The 17,359-nt window shown below is 45.8% G+C and overlaps 1 protein-coding gene across 1 annotated transcript in view; it reads right to left on the minus strand.

Moving 5' to 3' along the window:
• Nucleotides 1-17,359, minus strand: part of PLEKHD1 (pleckstrin homology and coiled-coil domain containing D1) — a 43,722-nt gene that overhangs the window by 11,267 nt on the left and 15,096 nt on the right. Inside the window, exons 2-6 of the mRNA XM_023230200.2 lie at nucleotides 15,643-15,736; nucleotides 15,194-15,283; nucleotides 14,913-14,989; nucleotides 14,034-14,125; nucleotides 12,956-13,008 (exon numbers count right to left, since the gene is read on the minus strand). Of these exons, the coding sequence (XP_023085968.1) occupies nucleotides 12,956-13,008; nucleotides 14,034-14,125; nucleotides 14,913-14,989; nucleotides 15,194-15,283; nucleotides 15,643-15,736 (406 nt within the window). The remainder of the gene's footprint in view (nucleotides 1-12,955; nucleotides 13,009-14,033; nucleotides 14,126-14,912; nucleotides 14,990-15,193; nucleotides 15,284-15,642; nucleotides 15,737-17,359) is intronic.

Raw genomic sequence — 17,359 nt, forward strand, 5'->3', positions numbered from 1 at the left:
CAAGCCCGTAGTTCCAGCTACTTGAGGGGCTGAGGCAGGAGGATCCCTTGAGTTCGAGGGACAGAGGTTGCAGTGAGCAGAGATCATGCCACTGCACTCCAGCCTGGGTGACAAAGTGATGCCGTATCTCAAATAGATAGATAGATAGATGATAGATAGATAGATAGATAGATAGATAGATAGATAGATAGATAAATAAATAAATAAGTAAATAAATAAATAAATAAATAAATAAAATCAGACCAGGATTTTAGATCAAATGTAAACATCAAATATTACCAAAATAATCAGATACATTAGAGTAGCATTACAAACCAAGATACATGATATGCAGGGCAGGGACATGGTTCTGTGTAGAGCTACCCTGACGAGCGCGAGGCAGGTATGCCATGTGAGGTTTGGGGAGATCAGATGATTCTTCAGCTGACAGACGATGGTGAATCAATAGAAGGAAAAAGAAGGAGCATTCCAGGCAGAAGGAAAGGTAGGTACAAAGGCTCTGCGGAAACCTGCTGCCCTGAAAGAACCAAGACTGGCCCACATGGCTGGGCCCAGAGCGAGAGTGAACAGGACGGGAGGGAAGCTGGATGGACTGACAGTGGCTATCATTTATTAAGCACTTCCTATGTTGCAAGCAGTTTGTATGCAATCCTCCCAACAGCCCTACCATGAAGTACTGCCTCAGTTCAGAGAGTGCTGCCCGTACCTTCTCTCTGTCTGCACTAGATCCGAGGCAATCTAGACCACTCCCACTCCCCTGCCCCTCCCTGCTTCAATTGCCATTTATGTGCAAACGACTCCTGTGTTGATACCTGTAGTCCCTACTCTTGGTTGAGCTCCATCCTCTTATATCCAACTGTCGGCTTCACATCTCCAGCCAGATATCCAAAGATATCACAAACACATGTCCAAGAACAAATTCATGATCTTCCCCACCAGAGCTTGTGATCTTCCAGTGCACCCTGTCTCAGGGAATGCACCACCATCCACTGTTCATGCAGGTGAGAAACTTGGGAGTCATGCTTCACCCCGTCCTTCCCCTCTCTACTCTTTCTCATTCCACCCTCAAGTCCAGTTCGTATTACTCCCCACCCCCAACCCCTACTCTAGAACCCGCCAGGCAACTTCTCTTCATCTCACTGCCCTGCTCTGGTTCACACTGCTATGAGGTCTCGCCTGGACTAATGCAGTGGCCTCCCACCTGGGCTCTTTGCACTCCTTCTGTCCCCTCTTCATCCTTTTCTCCATATTGCAGCCAACATCACTATTTAAAATAGAAATCACTGTCATCCCAGCACTTTGGGAGGCCAAGGCAGGTGGATCGCCTGAGCTCAGGAGTTCGAGGCCAGCCCGGGTAACATGGTGAACCCCCATCTCTACAAAAAAATACAAAAAATTAGCTGGGCATGGTAGTGTACACCTGTGATCCCAGTTACTTGGGAGGCTGAGGCAGGAGGATCACTTGGGCCCAGGAGGTCAAGGCTGCAGTGAACTGAGGTTGTGTCATTGCACTCCAGCCTGGGTGATAGAGGGAGACAGCCCTCCCCCCCAAAAAGGAAATCAAATCACATTACCCACCCTTTTTCCTTACTCCCTGCTCAAAACCTTCATTGCTTCTTCTTGGTCAGTAAGAAGGATCAAAAATCACAAGGCATACTAGAAGGCAAAAAACACAATTCAAAGAGGTAGACCAAGCATCAGAACCCAGTCAGATATGGCAGGAATGCTGGTATTATCAGACCAGGAGTTTAAACACAAACTATGATTAATATGTAAAGAGCTTTAATGACAAAAGTAGACAACATGCAAGAATAGATGGATAGCATAAGTAGAGAGATGAAAATTCTAAGAATAAAAAAGAAATGCAAGAGATCATAAACACTGTAAAAGAGTGAAGAACACCTATGATGGGATCATTGTGAGACTGGACATGGCCAAGGAAAAAAATCTCTGAGCTTGAGGCTATGACAATAGAAATTTCCAAAACTGAAAAGCAAAGAGAAAAAAGGCTGAAAAAAAAAAAAAAAAAAAAAAAAAACCCAGAACAGAATATCGAAGAACTGTGTGACAACTGCAAAAGGTGCAACATGTATAATGAGAATAATCAGAAGAAGGACTAGAAGCAATATTCGAAGCAATGACTGAGAGTTTTCCCATGTTAATGTCAGACATCAAACCACAAATCCAGGAAGCTAAGAGAACACCAAGTGAATAAATGCCCCAAACAAACCATACCTAAAAATTTCATATTTAAACTTCAAAAATCAAAGATGAGGAAAAATACCTTAATTAAGAAGCCAGAAGAAGAAAAAATTACATATTGAAGAAAGAAGATAAGAATTACATCTGATTTCTCCTCAGAAACCATGAAAGCAAGAAGAGAATGGAGTGAAATATTTAAAGTATTGAGAGAATAAAACACCAACTTAGAATTATGTACCCTGTAAAATCATCCTTCAAACATGAAGGAGAAATACTTTCTCAGACAAACAAAAATAGAGGGAATTTGTTGCCAGTAGACCTGCCTTGCAAGAAATGTTAAAAGAAGTCCACAGGGAGAAGGAAAATGATATAGGTCAGAAACTCGTATCTATATAAGGAAAGGAATCTCTGTCAATCTGCTGTGATTCTGGGGGCTGCCTGATTCACGAATCTTTCATTGCTCAATTAAACTCTTTTATTTTTTATCTTTTATCTTTTATTTTTATTTATTTTATTTTATTATTTTTGAGATGGACTCTTCCTCTGCAACCCAGGCTGGAGTACGGTGGAGCAATCTTGGCTCACTGCAACCTTCGCCTCCTAGGTTCAAGTGATTCTCCTGCCTCAGTCTCCTGAGTGGCTGAGATTACAGGCATGCACCACCACACCCAGGGTCTTGCTGTCACCCAGGCTGAAGTGCAATGGTACAATCATAGCTCACTGTAACTCTTGGGTTCAAGTAATCCTCTGCCTCAGCCTCCTGAGTGGCGAGGACTACAGGCATATGCCACTATCCCTGGTGAAATTTTTTCTTTCTCTCTCTCTCTCTTTTTTTTGGTAGAGACTGGGCCTTGCTGTGTTGCCAAGGCTTGCCACGAACTCCTGGCCTCAATCAATCCTCCTGCCTTGGCTTCCCAAAGTGCTGGGATTACAGGCATGCACCACTGTGCCCAGACCACAAACATAAAAGAATAGAAATCATGTAATGTCTGCTCCTAAACCAAAGTGGAATTGTGCTAGAAATCAACAACAGAAAGTTAGCTGGAAAATCCGCAAAATACTTGAAGATTAAAAAACACATTTCTAAATAACACATGTGTCAAAGAAGAAATATCAAGAAAAATGTAAAGATACTTTGAACTAAATGAAAATACAACTCATCAAAATTTGTGGAATGTAACAAAAGCAGTGCTTTGAGAGAAATGCATAGCACCAAATTAATATATTAGAAAAGAAGAAATATCTAAAATTAATAATCTAAGCTTCCACATTAGGAAACTAGAAAAAAAAAAGGGAAAATTAAATCAAAGGTAATCAGAAAAAAAGAAATAAAACTTAGAGCAGAAATCAATGAAATTGAAAACAGGAAAACAACAGAGAAAATCAACAAAATCAAAAGCCAGTTCTTTGAAGAGATAGATAAAATTCGTAAGACTCTAGCCACACTAAGTAAAAAGAAAGAAGACACAAATTATTAATATCAGAAATGAAAGAGGGGACATAACTACAGATACCACAGACATTAAAATGATAATAAAGAACTATGATGAATAACTCTACGCCAACAAATTTGATAACTCAGATGAAGTGGACCAACTCCTTGAAAGACACAATCTGTCAAAACTTACACAAGAAGAAACAGACAATTTGAATAGGCCTATATCTACTAAATAAATTGAACCAATAATTAATACCCTTCCAAAACAGAAAGCACCAGGCCCAGAGGGGCTTACTGATGAATTCTACCAAACATTTAAGAAACTATACCAATTCTCTACAATCTATTTTTCTGAAGATAGAAGCCAAGGGAATACTTCCTAATCCATTCAATGAGGCTAAAATTACCTTACCAAAACCTAATAGAGACATTATGAGAAAACTACAGACTGGCCAGGCACAGAGGCTCATACCTGTAATCTCAGCACTTTGGGAGGCCAAGGCAGGCAGATCACTTGAGGCCAGGAGTTTGAGACCAGCCTGACCAACATGGCAAAACCACGTCTCTAATAAAAAATACAAAAATTAGCCAGGTATGGTGGCACACACCTGTAATCCCAGCTACCTGGGAAACTAAGGCACAAGATCCCTTGAACCTGGGAGGAGGAGTTTGCAGTGAGCCGAGATGGTGCCACTGCACTTGAACCTGGGTGAGAGAGCAAGACTCTGTCTCAAAAAAAGAAAAAAAGAAAGAAAAGGAGAAAAAGAAAACTACAGACCAATATCTTTCATGAACACAGATGCAAAAATTTTCAACAAAATATTAGCAAATCAAATCCAGCAAATGGGCTGGGTGAGGTGGTTCATGCCTGTAATCCCAGCACTTTGGGAGGCTGAGGCAGGTGGATTACCTGAGGTCAGGAGTTTGAAATCAGCCTGACCAACATGGTGAAACTCCGTCTCTACTAAAAATACAAAATTAGCCGGGCATAGTGGCTTATACCTGTAATCCCAGTTACTTGGTAGGCTGAGGCAGGAGAATCGCTTGAACACAGGAGGCAGAGGTAACAGTGAGCCAAGATGGCACTACTGCAACTCTAGCCTAGACAACAAGACTGAAACTCTGTTTCAAAACAAACAAACAAACAACAACAACAACAAACAAAACCAAATCCTAACGAATAATACATCACAACTAAGTGGAATTTATTCCCATGTTTACAAGGTTGGTTCAATGTTTGAAAATCAATTAATATAATCCAGCATATCAACAGGCTAAAGAAGAGGGGAAAAAATCATATGGAAAAAGCATTTGACAAAATCCAACACCAATTGGTGACAAAAACTCTCAGCAAACTAGTAATAGAGGGGAACGTCCTCAATGTGATAGAGAACATCTACAAAAACCTATAGCTAGCATCACACTAAATGGTGAGAAACTAGAAACTTGCCTGATAAAATCAGAAAGGAAGAAGATAAGGATGTACCCTCTCACCAGCGCTTCTCAACATTGTACTGGAAGTCCTTACTAATGAAGTAAGACAAGAAAAAGAAATAGAAGGTATACAGACCACAAAGAAATAAATAATACTGTCTTTGTTCACAGATGACATGATTATCTATATAGAAAATCTGGAAGAATTGACCCCAAAAATTCCTGGAATTAATAAGTGATTGTAGCAAGATTGCAGGATACAAGATTAATGTACAAAAGTCAATTATTTCCCTATATACTGGCAATAAAAAGGTGGAATTTGAGATTTTTATTTTCTTTTGAAGATAGGGTCTTGCTCTGTCAACCAGCTGCAGTGCAGTGGAAATTTGAAATTTAACAACACATTACCATTGACATTAGCACCCTCCAAAATGAAATACTTATGTATAAATCTAAAAAAAGTACAAACTCTATATGTAGAAAACTATAAAATGCAATAAAAGATATCAAAGAACTAAAATGAAGAGATATTCCATGTTCATAAATAGGATGATTCAATATTCAGAAGATATCATTCTTTCCCAACTTGATCTATAGATTCAGCACAGTCTCAGTTAAAATTCCAGCATGTTGTTTTGTGGAGACTGACAAACTGATTCTAAAGTTTATATGAAGAGGGAAAAGACCTATAATAGCCAACTCAATATTGAAGGAGAAAATTGGAATACTGACACTACCCAACTTTAAGACTTACTATAAAGCTACAGCAATCAAGACATTGTGGTATTGATGAAAGAATAAACAGATATATAAATAGAACAGAATAGAGAGCTTGGAAACATACATAAATATAGTCAATTCAACTCTGACAATGGGGCAAAGGCAGTACAATAGTATTGCAAAAGATAGTCTTTTTTTTTTTTTTCTTTTTGAGATGGAGTCTTGCTCTGTATCCCAGGCTGGGGTGCAGTGGCGTGATCTCAGCTCACTGCAGCCTCTGCCTCCCAGGTTCAAGTGATTCTCGTGCCTCAATCTCCTGAGTAGCTGGGATTACAGGCATGCACCACCTTGCCTGGCAAATTTTTGTATTTTTAGTAGAGATAAGGTTTCACCATGTTGGCCAGGCTGGTTTCGAACTCCTAAACTCAGGTGATCCGCCCACCTCGACCTCCCAAAGTGCTGGGATTACAGGCATGAGCCACCACGTCCGGCCTAAGATACTCTTTTCAACATATGGTATTTGTTCAACTGGACAGCCACATGAAAAAGAAAAAAAGATTCTATTCACAGACCTTAAACACCTCTCACAAAAATTAAATCACAATGGATCATAGAGCTAAACGCAAAACACAAAAGTATAAAACTCCTAGAAGATAACATAGGAGATAACCTAGGTGATGTCTACAGAAAGTTTTTCATCAAGGTGATGAAAATCTATGGTGCTGACTTTTTTAGACATAACACAAAATGCATGAGCTTTGAAGGAAACAATTGATAAGATGGATTTCATTAAAATTTAATTTTGGTGCTCTGTGAATGACATCAAAAGAATGAGAAAACAAGTCACAAACTAGGAGAAAACATTCCCAGACACATCTAATAAAGGACTGTTACGCAAAATATACGAAGAGCCCATAAAACTCAACAATTAAAACAATGGGCAAAAGACCCAGACATCTTAGCAAAGAAGATACAAAGATGGCAGGCCAGGCACAGTGGCTCACATCTGCAATCCCAGCATTTTGGGAGGCCAAAGTGGGAGGATCACTTGTGTTCAGGAATTCAAGACCTGCCTGGGCAGTAGAGCAAGACCACATCTCTACAAAATGTTGGGAGCTGAACAGGCCAAAGGGATCGTGACCAACTCAGCATTCCACTGGAGGCTGTATGATCAAGCAGTAAACTGTTTATCATGAATGCAGGATGTGAGCAAACTCGCCCTGTGCCTGCCACCGAAAGGTTTGCTGAGGGACATCACTCCCTGGCAGTGGTTCCTTGAAGTTATCTATTGAGAAATCTAGCGCCTATTGTTCAAAGGATGCAGTCTCGCAAGCCTGCTGTGAACCAAACAGCCAACTGACAATTACCCGACAGTCACCCCCACTTTCTTGCTATCTCTTTGCCTAATAAATATGGAGGGCTATGTAAACCTCAGGGCCCCTGTCCACTAGAGGCAAGGTGCCCCCTGAGCCCTTCTTCCAAATATACTCTTTTGTCTCTTGTCTTTTATTCCCGCGTTCACCCCACTTTGTTCAGTCCACCAGGAATCGTGGCAGGCTACAATAAAAAATAAAAAATTAGCCATGTGTGGTGGTGCATGCCTGTAGTCCAGCAACTTGGGAGGCTGAGGCAGGTGGATCACTTTAGCATGAGAGGCTGCAGTTAACCATGATCATGCCACCACACTTAACCTGGGAGACAGTGTGGGACCCTGACTCAAAAATATGTGTGTGTATCTGTGTGTGTGTGTATGTGTGTGTCTGTGTGTATATATATATATTTATATATAGATATATGATTTTTGAGATGGAATCTTGCTCTGTCACCCAGGCTGGAGTGCAGAGGCACGATCTCGGCTCACTGTAACCTCTGCCTCCCTGGTTCAAGCAATTCTCTGGCCTCAGCCTCCTGAGTAGCTGGGATTATAGGCACACACCACTATGCCTGGCTAATTTTTGTATTTTTAGTAGAGACAGGGTTTCACCATGTTGGCCAGGCTGGTCTCAAACTCCTCACCTCATGATTCACCTGCCTCAGTTTCCCAAAGTTCTGGGATTACAGGCATGAGCCACCACACCTGGCCTAAAAAAATAAATAAAAATTTTAAAGATGGCAAATAAGCATATAAAAGGATGTCCAACATCATATATGATTAGGTAATTGCAAATTAAAGTAACAATGAGCTACCGCTAAACACATATGAAAATGGCCAAAATCAGCCAGGCACAGTGGCTATGCCTGTAATCCCAGCACTTTAGGAGGCCAGGAGAGGAGATCACTTGATCTCAGGAGTTCAAGAGAAGCCTGAGCAACATAGGCAAACCCATCTCTATAGAAATAAAAATAATTAGCCATGTGTGCTGGAGTGCACCTGTAGTCCCAGCTACTCAGGAGGCAGAGGTGAGAGGATCTCTTAAACCCAGGAAGTCAAGGCTGCAATGAGCCACACTCCACTGCACTGCACTGCAGTCTGGGCAACAGAGCAAGACTCTGTCTCAAGAACTAAAAACTAAAATAAAAAATAAAATAGCCAAAATCCAAATATCTGACAACACCAAATGCTGGCAAGGATATGGAGCAACAGGAACGCTCGTTCATTGCTACTGCAAATACAAAATGGTACAGCTACTTTGCAAGACAGTTTGGCAACTTCTTACAAAACTGAACATACTTTCACCGTGCAATCCAACAATCACACTCCTGGTTACTTTTCCAAATAAACTGAAAATATATGTCCACACAAAAACCTGCACATGGATGTTTATAGCAATTTTATCCATAATTGTCAAAACTTGGAGGCAACCAAGATGTCTTTAAGTAGGGAGATAGATAAACAAACTGTAGGACATGGGGATAATGTAATATTCAGCACTAAAAAGAAATGAGCTATCAAGCCATAAAAAGACACGGAGGAAATCTGAATGCACATTACTAAGTGAAAGAAGCCAATCTGAAAAAGCTACATACCATATGATTCCAACTATATGACATTCTGGTAAAGGCAAAACTATGGACACAGTAAAAAGATCAGCAGTGGCCAAGCACAGTGGCTCATGCCTGTAATCCCAGCACTTTGGGAGGCTGAGGCATTGGGGTCACGAGGTCAGGAGTTCAAGACTGTCCTGGCTAACATGGTGAAACCCTGTCCCTTCCAAAAATACAAAAAATTAGCCAGGCATGGTGGCACATGCCTGTAGTCCCAGCTACTCGGGAGGCTGAGGCAGGAGAATTGTTTGAACCCAGGAGGTGGAGCTTGCAGTGAGCCGAGATCACACCACTGCCCTCCAGCCTGGGCAACAGAGCAAGACACCGTCTTAAAAAAAAAAAGAAAAAAAGAAAGAAAAAAGAAAAAAAAAAATCAGCAGTTACCAGGATTTTTAGGCAGTGAAACACAGCATTTATAGGGCAGTAAAACTATTCTGTATGATACTACAGTGGTGGATACATGTTGTTGTACGTTTGCCAAAATCCATAGAATGTACAACACCAAGAGTGAACTCTAATGTATGCTATGAACTTTGGGTGACGGTGTGTCAATGTTGACTCATTGATTGTAACAAATGTATCACTGTGGTGCCAGATATTGACAATGGGGAAGCCTGTGGGAGAACAAGTGTTATGTGGAAAATCTCTGCACTTGCTGTGTAGTTTTGCTGTGAATCTAAACTGCTCCAAAAAATAAAGTTTATTAAGGAAAGAGAAATTCTCACTTCCTTGCTCATTTCTTTTCCACTTTCCATTTCACCTGTATGTTTCTTAAATGAAGCCAGCGTCCAAGTGTAGCCTGAGAATGCTGATAAGAGTGGAAATTACCACTTACAAACCTGGAGCAGCCAGAGCTTTCTGTTCCTGAAGCCCAACATGGCTTGAGTGTTTCTAGCAGCCCCATTAGAGACTGAGTTATCAGCTAAGCCCCGCCACGATCCAAACCTTTCTCCACCATATCGTGTGTTCTGCTGACTCGGATCTGACTTAAGTTGCAGGAGTACAAGGGTGGGAAAAAGTCACTAGAAGGCACATTTCAGCTCAATGAAAGGGAGAGCTTTCAAATAACTGAGAAATCATGCAAAGGACACCTCTGGAAGTAGTGAGTCATTCGTCACAGAACCAGGAACAATGTCCACCAGAAAGGTTGACAAAGAGCTTCAGTCGTAGTGGCACATTTTTCCCAACTCAAAGAGTCTGTATTCTGACTGTGAGCACTCCAGGTGGCAAGAACCTTGCCAGAAACCCTGCCCTACCCTGGGCATTTCTGATTTTTCCCCTGCACCTGCTCATATGCATGGCTAACCTCTCACAGCTCAGTCAGAAGGGGAAAGGTAGGCAGGCTGCCCTCCTCCAGGGGTGAAAGGGATAAGGCCAGAGGGAGCCAAAGACCAGGAACCCAGGGAAGGGCATGGTCTTCTGGCTCTGGCAAGATGAGTCAAGAGGGTTCCCCCTGCACGCTCGGCTCATTCCCCCAAAGTCCAGGCCTTTTCTGCTGCATGGAGGATGTTGGGACTGTACATCAAACAGTGCATAAGGGCCTTTCCAGTTCACAAATCACTTCCCCGCATTCTACTTCATTGAGCCTCGCAGCAACCTTAGAAGTAGGCAGCAGCCAGCATAACTCTGATCAGACATCCCAGATGGGGAAATTGAAACTCAGAGAGGGTAACTGACATGCCCAACATCACACGATCAGTGATAGCGTTGAGACTCCAATCCATGTCTCCTGGTTCCATATCTTCTTTAGGCCAGGCTGTCTCAAAGAGACTATGGGAATCAGCAGGAGAACCTTCATCTTACCACTGGGCCATTACATCAATTGCCTCAGTGGCTCAAGGCACGTCCAGACAATCACTGACCTGAGTGCAGATGGGAAAGGTGCAGGAGACAGACAGGCCCATCCTATGCATGAGAAAGTTAAGGAAGAAGAAACTTTGCCCAAATGACTCAGTGGCAAAGACTAGAACCTGAGCTCTATTCCAGATCTAGAGCATGCAGCTGACAAAAAAAAACAAGAACTGAGGCACAGTTCTCTCCCTGCCCAGAACAGCCTTCATTGTGGCTGGGCCTGAGTCTCATTCACATTTTATACCAGAAAGCCGGGGAGTTCACAGCTGACAGGCCTCCCTCCTTCACTGTGCTGTGGCATTAAGGGAGGCCTGTGTGCAGTGGGTCTCCGCTGTCCTAATTTCCTGGCTAAAGACCTAGATAGAGTGTCTAAATTTTCCTCCAGCCAACTGCTGCCCCAGATTTAGCCTCTCTGATGGATAAGTCTGTCTCTCTCCCTGCCAGTGGCTGTATCTGCCACTCCATCCCATCCCTGGGCACCTGTTTTTAATTTGCTGACAATACAGAAGCCTCACTTGAAACGTATAGAATTGTATGCAGAAAATGCCAAAACCCTAACATAGTACCTAGAGGAGAGCCCGGAGACACAGAGGCCCAACCTGAGTGGTGGAAGAAGACTCGGTGCCCTCATGATGCCAATCCTCAAATCCATGCCATCCAAATACAAATCCCCAATCTTTTTTATTTTATCTTTAATCAACAAAATGATTCTGAAGTCCAGCTGAAAGGATAAATGAGCAAGAATAACCAATACAATTTTAGAAGAAGAAAAATGAGGGTGGATTGTCCTGTTGGATTAAAATCAAGATGTAAAGTTACAAAAATCAATCCTATTCATTTACTAATTCATTCCACAAACATTTATCAAGAACTCATCTTGACCAAATGACTCAGTGGCAAAGACTAGATAGAGTGTCTAGTCTGCAGAGCCCAGGGAGGGGTGGTTGGGAAAGGTGAGGACTTCCCAAGAGTCAAGTTAGAGGGTCTGAGCCAAGGTTGATAGCCCCTGCCCTGTGACTTGCCTGGGAGAGGAAAAGGACAAGTGATTAGGCAAAGAGAAGTGGACTAAATCCGGCCCTCCCTCTGCAGGCTGCTCTGGTCACATCACTCTGCTGCTTCAGGGCTCAGACAGTTCACTCGCAGCATGGGCCTATATTAATAATATGATCATAATGCTAACAAACACAGATATTCTTTAAGCATGTACTATGTGCCAAACACTTTATATGCAACATCTCACTAAATCCTCACAACATCCCTAAGATGGATTCTATTATCATCTGCATTTTTCAGATAAGAATATTTGGAGAAGTTAAATAACTCACCTGAGGTCGCAAAACTAGAAGTAGTGAAGGTCAAATACAAATACAGGCAGCCTGGCTCCAGAATCCACGGTGCTACCCACTACCGCCCCCTGCCTTTCAGATGTGGTAATGACTCCTCAGAACCGGCAAGGCCCGGTGCTGCACGGAGATTCTTTTTTTTTTTTTTTTTTTTTTTTTGAGACGGTGTCTCGCTCTGTCGCCCAGGCTGAAATGCAATGGCGCAATCTCAGCTCACTGCAACCTCCGCCTCCCGGGTTCAAGCGATTCTCCTGCCTCAACTGCCCGAGAAGCTGGGACTACCGGCACACGCTACCATGTCCGGCTTTTTTTTTTTTTTTTTTTTTTTTGAGTAGAGACGGAGTTTCACCACGTTGGCCAGGCTGGTCTTGAATTCCCGACCTCAGGTGATCCCCCCGCCTTGGCCTCCCACAGTGCTGGGATTACAGGCATGAGCCACTGCACCCGGCCTGCACTGAGATTCTAAATGAAGAAGAGGGCTTCGGTGGCTCCGCACCTTCAGACAAGGCAAGAGTCTCCTTTCACCCTGCAGGCTGCCTCAAGCCAGTGCTTAGCCTGCTCTGGACTTTTGACTTTCGGAGAATGAAGGAACTTCTGAGATCATCAAGCCCAATTACCCTCAGGTGCCAGATGCCCCTCTGTGGATAACAGCGGGCATTATAGCCCCCTGTGAACATCATTGACAAGCAGCTCATTACCTACTGATGCAGCTGATGACATTTTGGATGACTCTTTTCTCTCGAAGGTGATCACCCACCCTTTTCACGTTACTCCCAGGAGTTGGTAAGGAGAAAGACACTTCTTGCCAACAAGCTACAGCAAGTCCCAAGCAAGCACTGTGATCCCACTTGGCCTCCCCTCCCTGCCCCATCTGATCCTCTAGCAAGTCCTCTGTGCAACCAGCTCCCCTGCCTCACACCCTAATGCTAGAAACACGAGCCATTACACCACGGCTGCTGAGGGCCCCTGGGTGTGCACCTACCTCTCTCTGCTCCCTCTGAAGGCAGAGTTCTTCGGTCTCTTCCATCAGTTTGTCTGCCAAAACAAGCACACACACACACACACACACACACACACACACACACAATCAGGAAAGTGCTCTGAGGTCCTGAGGGAGTTGGTGCCTGAGGTGATCGCTGTCACCCCCAGCATCTCCCAAGGAAGGGGCCTGCAGCCCTGCCAGCCAGAGGGTGGACCATCTCCTGGTGATGGAAGTTGCCACTCTCCTTCCCCATCATCATCCTGCTTTTTCTATTCACAGGGTTATGAGGGGCCTCCTCCTTGGAAGTTCAAAGTGGTCTCTGCATCCCCCAGGGCTGCTACATCTGGGCTAGTCCCACACACACCTTCCACCTGCACTAATGTCTGGCTAGTAGGGAGGGCAGAGCCCTGGGGCAGGGGAGGTTCTGAAGCAGGCATAGGGGAGCCAGTGCTGGGGCCCCAAGTGTCTAATCAGACAGAGCGGAGAGGGTCCCAGGCCGAGGGCAAACCCTCAGTCTCATCTTCTTTCCCAAACAGTGCACGTTTACCAACCAGTCAGGGGCACAAGGACCTGGAACGCCGTGGCAAGGTTTAAGATGGTCTGGGGCAAGGGTGCTGGGGACAAGCCAGACCCTGGGGACCCAGGATAGGATAACAACATCAACTCCACTTACGAAGCCCTTACTGCATGTCTGGCTCAAGCACTTACAGACATTTTCTCATTTAACCCAATCCTCTAAAAGCTAGAGACTATTTTTAACTCGATTTTAAGGATGAGGAAATTGAGGTTTAGAGAGGCTGAGCTGCCTAAAGATATACACAGTTGATAGATGGGTGACAAGTGACGAAACTGGATCCAGAGCCTGGGCTCTTAACCACCAGACACCCCTGCCTTTGGTCATGCTGGCCAAAAGGATGCGTACTGCACCAGAAAGCCCTCCAGGTGCCGAACCTGGTCTCTGTCCCCTCATAGCCCCACCTGAGAGACCCTCACCCCTGCTGCGTCCTTTACCAAGCCCCTGCTATAGCCCCTGGTCCCCACATGCTGCTACCATTAGGGAACCACCCCTCCAGCCAACCTAAATACTCCTGCTTTTCCTTAGCCAACTGTAGCCCCTGGGCCTCCAGGCTTTTGATCATGGCTTCTCCCAGCTGGGCATTCTTCCAGGTCCTGGGGAGGGAGGGCAGATGGGACAGAGGAGGGAAGAGGAAGAAACAGAAAATCATTAAAACGGAAGGGTAGAGGGGAAAGAGAAGGCATACGTTTTGTACTCGCCCACCCTTTCTCCTCCAGAATCTCAGCTTGCGTTCACTCTGGCACCCATAGCTCTGGGCATGCCACCAGCATGGATCAGTTACAGTAGCTGGAGGCTGGCCCAGGCTGCAAAGTGGGCCACTGGGGGCTGGGCCAATAGCACTTTTAGAGCAGGGAAGAAATTGCTTCCTGGGTGGCTTTTCACATCACTGAATGTCCACTACCCAGTGCAAGGCCTGCCACAGAGCACACAGTCGGTGTCGCTTGTTGAACTAAAAGCATGACTTAGCCTGACTAGGCAGGTGTCAGGACAGTGGTTTACATGCAAATGGACTGGGTTAGCTGGGGATTTCTGTGATCTTGACCCTAATTTACAAAGCACTAGCTCTAGTCCTTGCTAGAATTAATTATGGACCTGGGGAGGTGAGACGGGTATCACGAGGCATCAAATACAACTCCCAAGAGTTGGAGACAAATGGTACCTACACCTGCCACCTGTGACCTAGACACTTTCCAAGCTCACTCAGGGGACCCCTCACAGATGCTCTAAAACCTGGCCTGTCTCCTCTCACCCACCCTAGCCATCTCCCACAGCCCTGGCCCTGTCGCCACCAGGATCCCAGCAGAGAGGCAGGGAGTTCGGGGCAGCCCCGCCCACCCCGTCCTGGATCTGCAGGCCACCCTGCTGGCTGTGAGCACTTACACCTTTCCAGACTCTTGCAGCATCTCCAGCCACTGGGTCTGCTCAAACTCCGACTCAGCCGCAAGCAGGATGTTCCCCTGCCAGGAAGAGGAGCCATGGGCATGCCTGAGAGGCAGCCACGCTGAGGGTGATGGAGGCCCAGTTCTGCCCTGTCACCCACCCCACATCCCTGGGTGCTGATGCCCCTCTCCCAGGCCAGGACATGGGGGGTTTCTCCTGAAGGGGCCTGAGAGGCTGGTCTGCTCCTGCGAAGCCCAGACTGAGGAAAGAGCTTTACTCACATGGAAGTCCTGGTGGGAGATCTTCATGGCATAGGGCATGCTGGGCTCTTCCTTGGGCTCCACCAGGCAACCCCCGAGAGGGATGACACCCTGAGGAAGAACCAGAACAGGCAGAACCCCACCCCACCCAATTGGGATCACTCAGGGGTTCTGGGGGCCCCTGGGCAAAGCCACATCCTGCCAAGTGCCCCAGGATGGAAGCTCGACCCTGGGGCCACAGGACAGAGGCCAGAACTGATGTCCAGAGAGAAGAGGAAGGGCTGAGGCGGGGTCTGGGGCACAGAAGGGTCGGGATCCAGCCCAGGACAGGGGCAGGAGGTCTTTTTCCCCAAGAGGATTTGCCCTCCAGACTGTCTGCTAGGCCAGAGCAAGACAGCAGTCCCATCCCCTCACAAGATGCAAGCCCTGATGCCCACACTGGGCCCCTCCCCTGGCAGGGGCCGCCTCACCTTAGGATGTATATTGAAGTATTTGTTGGTTTCAAAGCTCTTTTTTTCGCTCTCAGAGTAGTAAAGCAGAAAGCTCTCTTTGATGATGAAAAATCTATAGTGGGTGGTGAGGAAGGAAGGGCAACCAGGAGAGAAGGGGTGAGGTTTCTTGGCACAACAAGAGCACCCTTGGGGGCCCTGGACTCACATGGGAGCCCACGGGGACACCAGCTCAGACCTCCTTACCAACTCAAGCTCCACATCCTCACAAAGGCCTCAGCTGGCCGGTGACCTCCCCACAGGCAGCTGGGCCCCTGCACAGGTGGCCAGCTGGAGCGGGAGCCCCACTACTGGCTTCCAGGTCTGGCTGCCTCTGTCTCCCTGAACCACCACCCAGCTCAGCACAGCAGGACAGCTGTGGTTCTTCCCCGTGAGTACCTTCAGCCCCTTCAGCTCTCATCTCCAGCCACTTAGAGTCTCCTCTAGGAGGAGAAGGAAGGTAAGACGATGCAAGATGCTAAGATGGGTCTTTGGCAAGTAACATGAAAGCTGGTAATCTATAGCCCTGAACACCCCAGTGTGACATTGGCATTCCCTTTGTCTCAGACTGCTCCCCTGTCTCCTTCCGGGACTTAGGTCTAACTGAGGGGCTCTGTGACTTTGGTGCTTTTTGACTGCTGGGGAGGCCACGCCCTCGATGTCAACATGTGGAGCATTTGGACCCGCCCCAAGGGTTCTCCCAGGACTCATGTTTGGAGCTGTGATGAGCCACCAAGCACCCTCTAGGGGAAGGTCCGATTGGGACTCAAAGCCCAGAGGCTGAGGGATATCCAGAGTGTGGGCTCCTTCCTCCAGGGCCCCTGCTAATAAGTGCTGTTATAGTGACGGGGTGTGAGTAGAATGTGGTGGTGATTCTGAAAGTTGGTGGAGCGTGTGTGTATGTGTGTGTGCATGCACATGTACGAGAGTTTAAAGTTTACATGCAGGGAGAGTTGGAGCCAGCTCAGATGGACTCATAAGAGCCCACAGTGTCAATCTCTTCCCCGCTCTGTGTTTGGTCACATGGTGTTGGTAGCTTGATAGTGGCTGTGATGGGAGTATTTACATCATACAAGTCAAATCCTACAGAACTGCCTCAGCTTCCTCCCCCAAGAGCCTAGTGTAAGCATTTGCCAGCACACCACTGGTTGAATGGGCCCTCAAATGAGGGGCTTGAAAACTTGCTGGTGAGGCTGCGCTCTGTGGCTCACACCTATAATCAATCCCAGCACTTTGGGAGGCTGAGGAGGGCAGATGACTTGAGGTCAGGAGTTCGAGACCAGTCTGGCCAACATGGTGAAACCCCGTCTCTACTAAAAATACAGAAATTAACTGAGTGTGGTGGAGCACACCTGTAGCTCCAGCTACTTGGGAGGCTGAGACATGAGAATCACTTGAACCTGGGATGCAGAGGTTGCAGTGAGCCAAGATTGTGCCACTGAACTCCAGCCTGGGCAACAAGAGTGAGACTCCATCTCAAAAGAAAAGAGAAGAAAAGAAGAAAAAAGAAAAGAAAAGGAAAGAAAAGAAAAAAAGATAAAGAAGCCTTGCTGGTGAGCATAATGAAGTCAGACAATCTCTGAAGGTCCTACAAGCCACATGACCTTTCCTAAGGCCTCAGCTGCTGTGGTGAGGCAGGCCTGGGACTACTGGCAGCTGCTATCTGAGAGAAGTGAAGCTCAGCTCTGTGCTTTGGTGT

The sequence above is a fragment of the Piliocolobus tephrosceles genome, chromosome 6 (assembly GCF_002776525.5).
Source record: "Piliocolobus tephrosceles isolate RC106 chromosome 6, ASM277652v3, whole genome shotgun sequence".
Taxonomy (NCBI): domain Eukaryota; kingdom Metazoa; phylum Chordata; class Mammalia; order Primates; family Cercopithecidae; genus Piliocolobus; species Piliocolobus tephrosceles.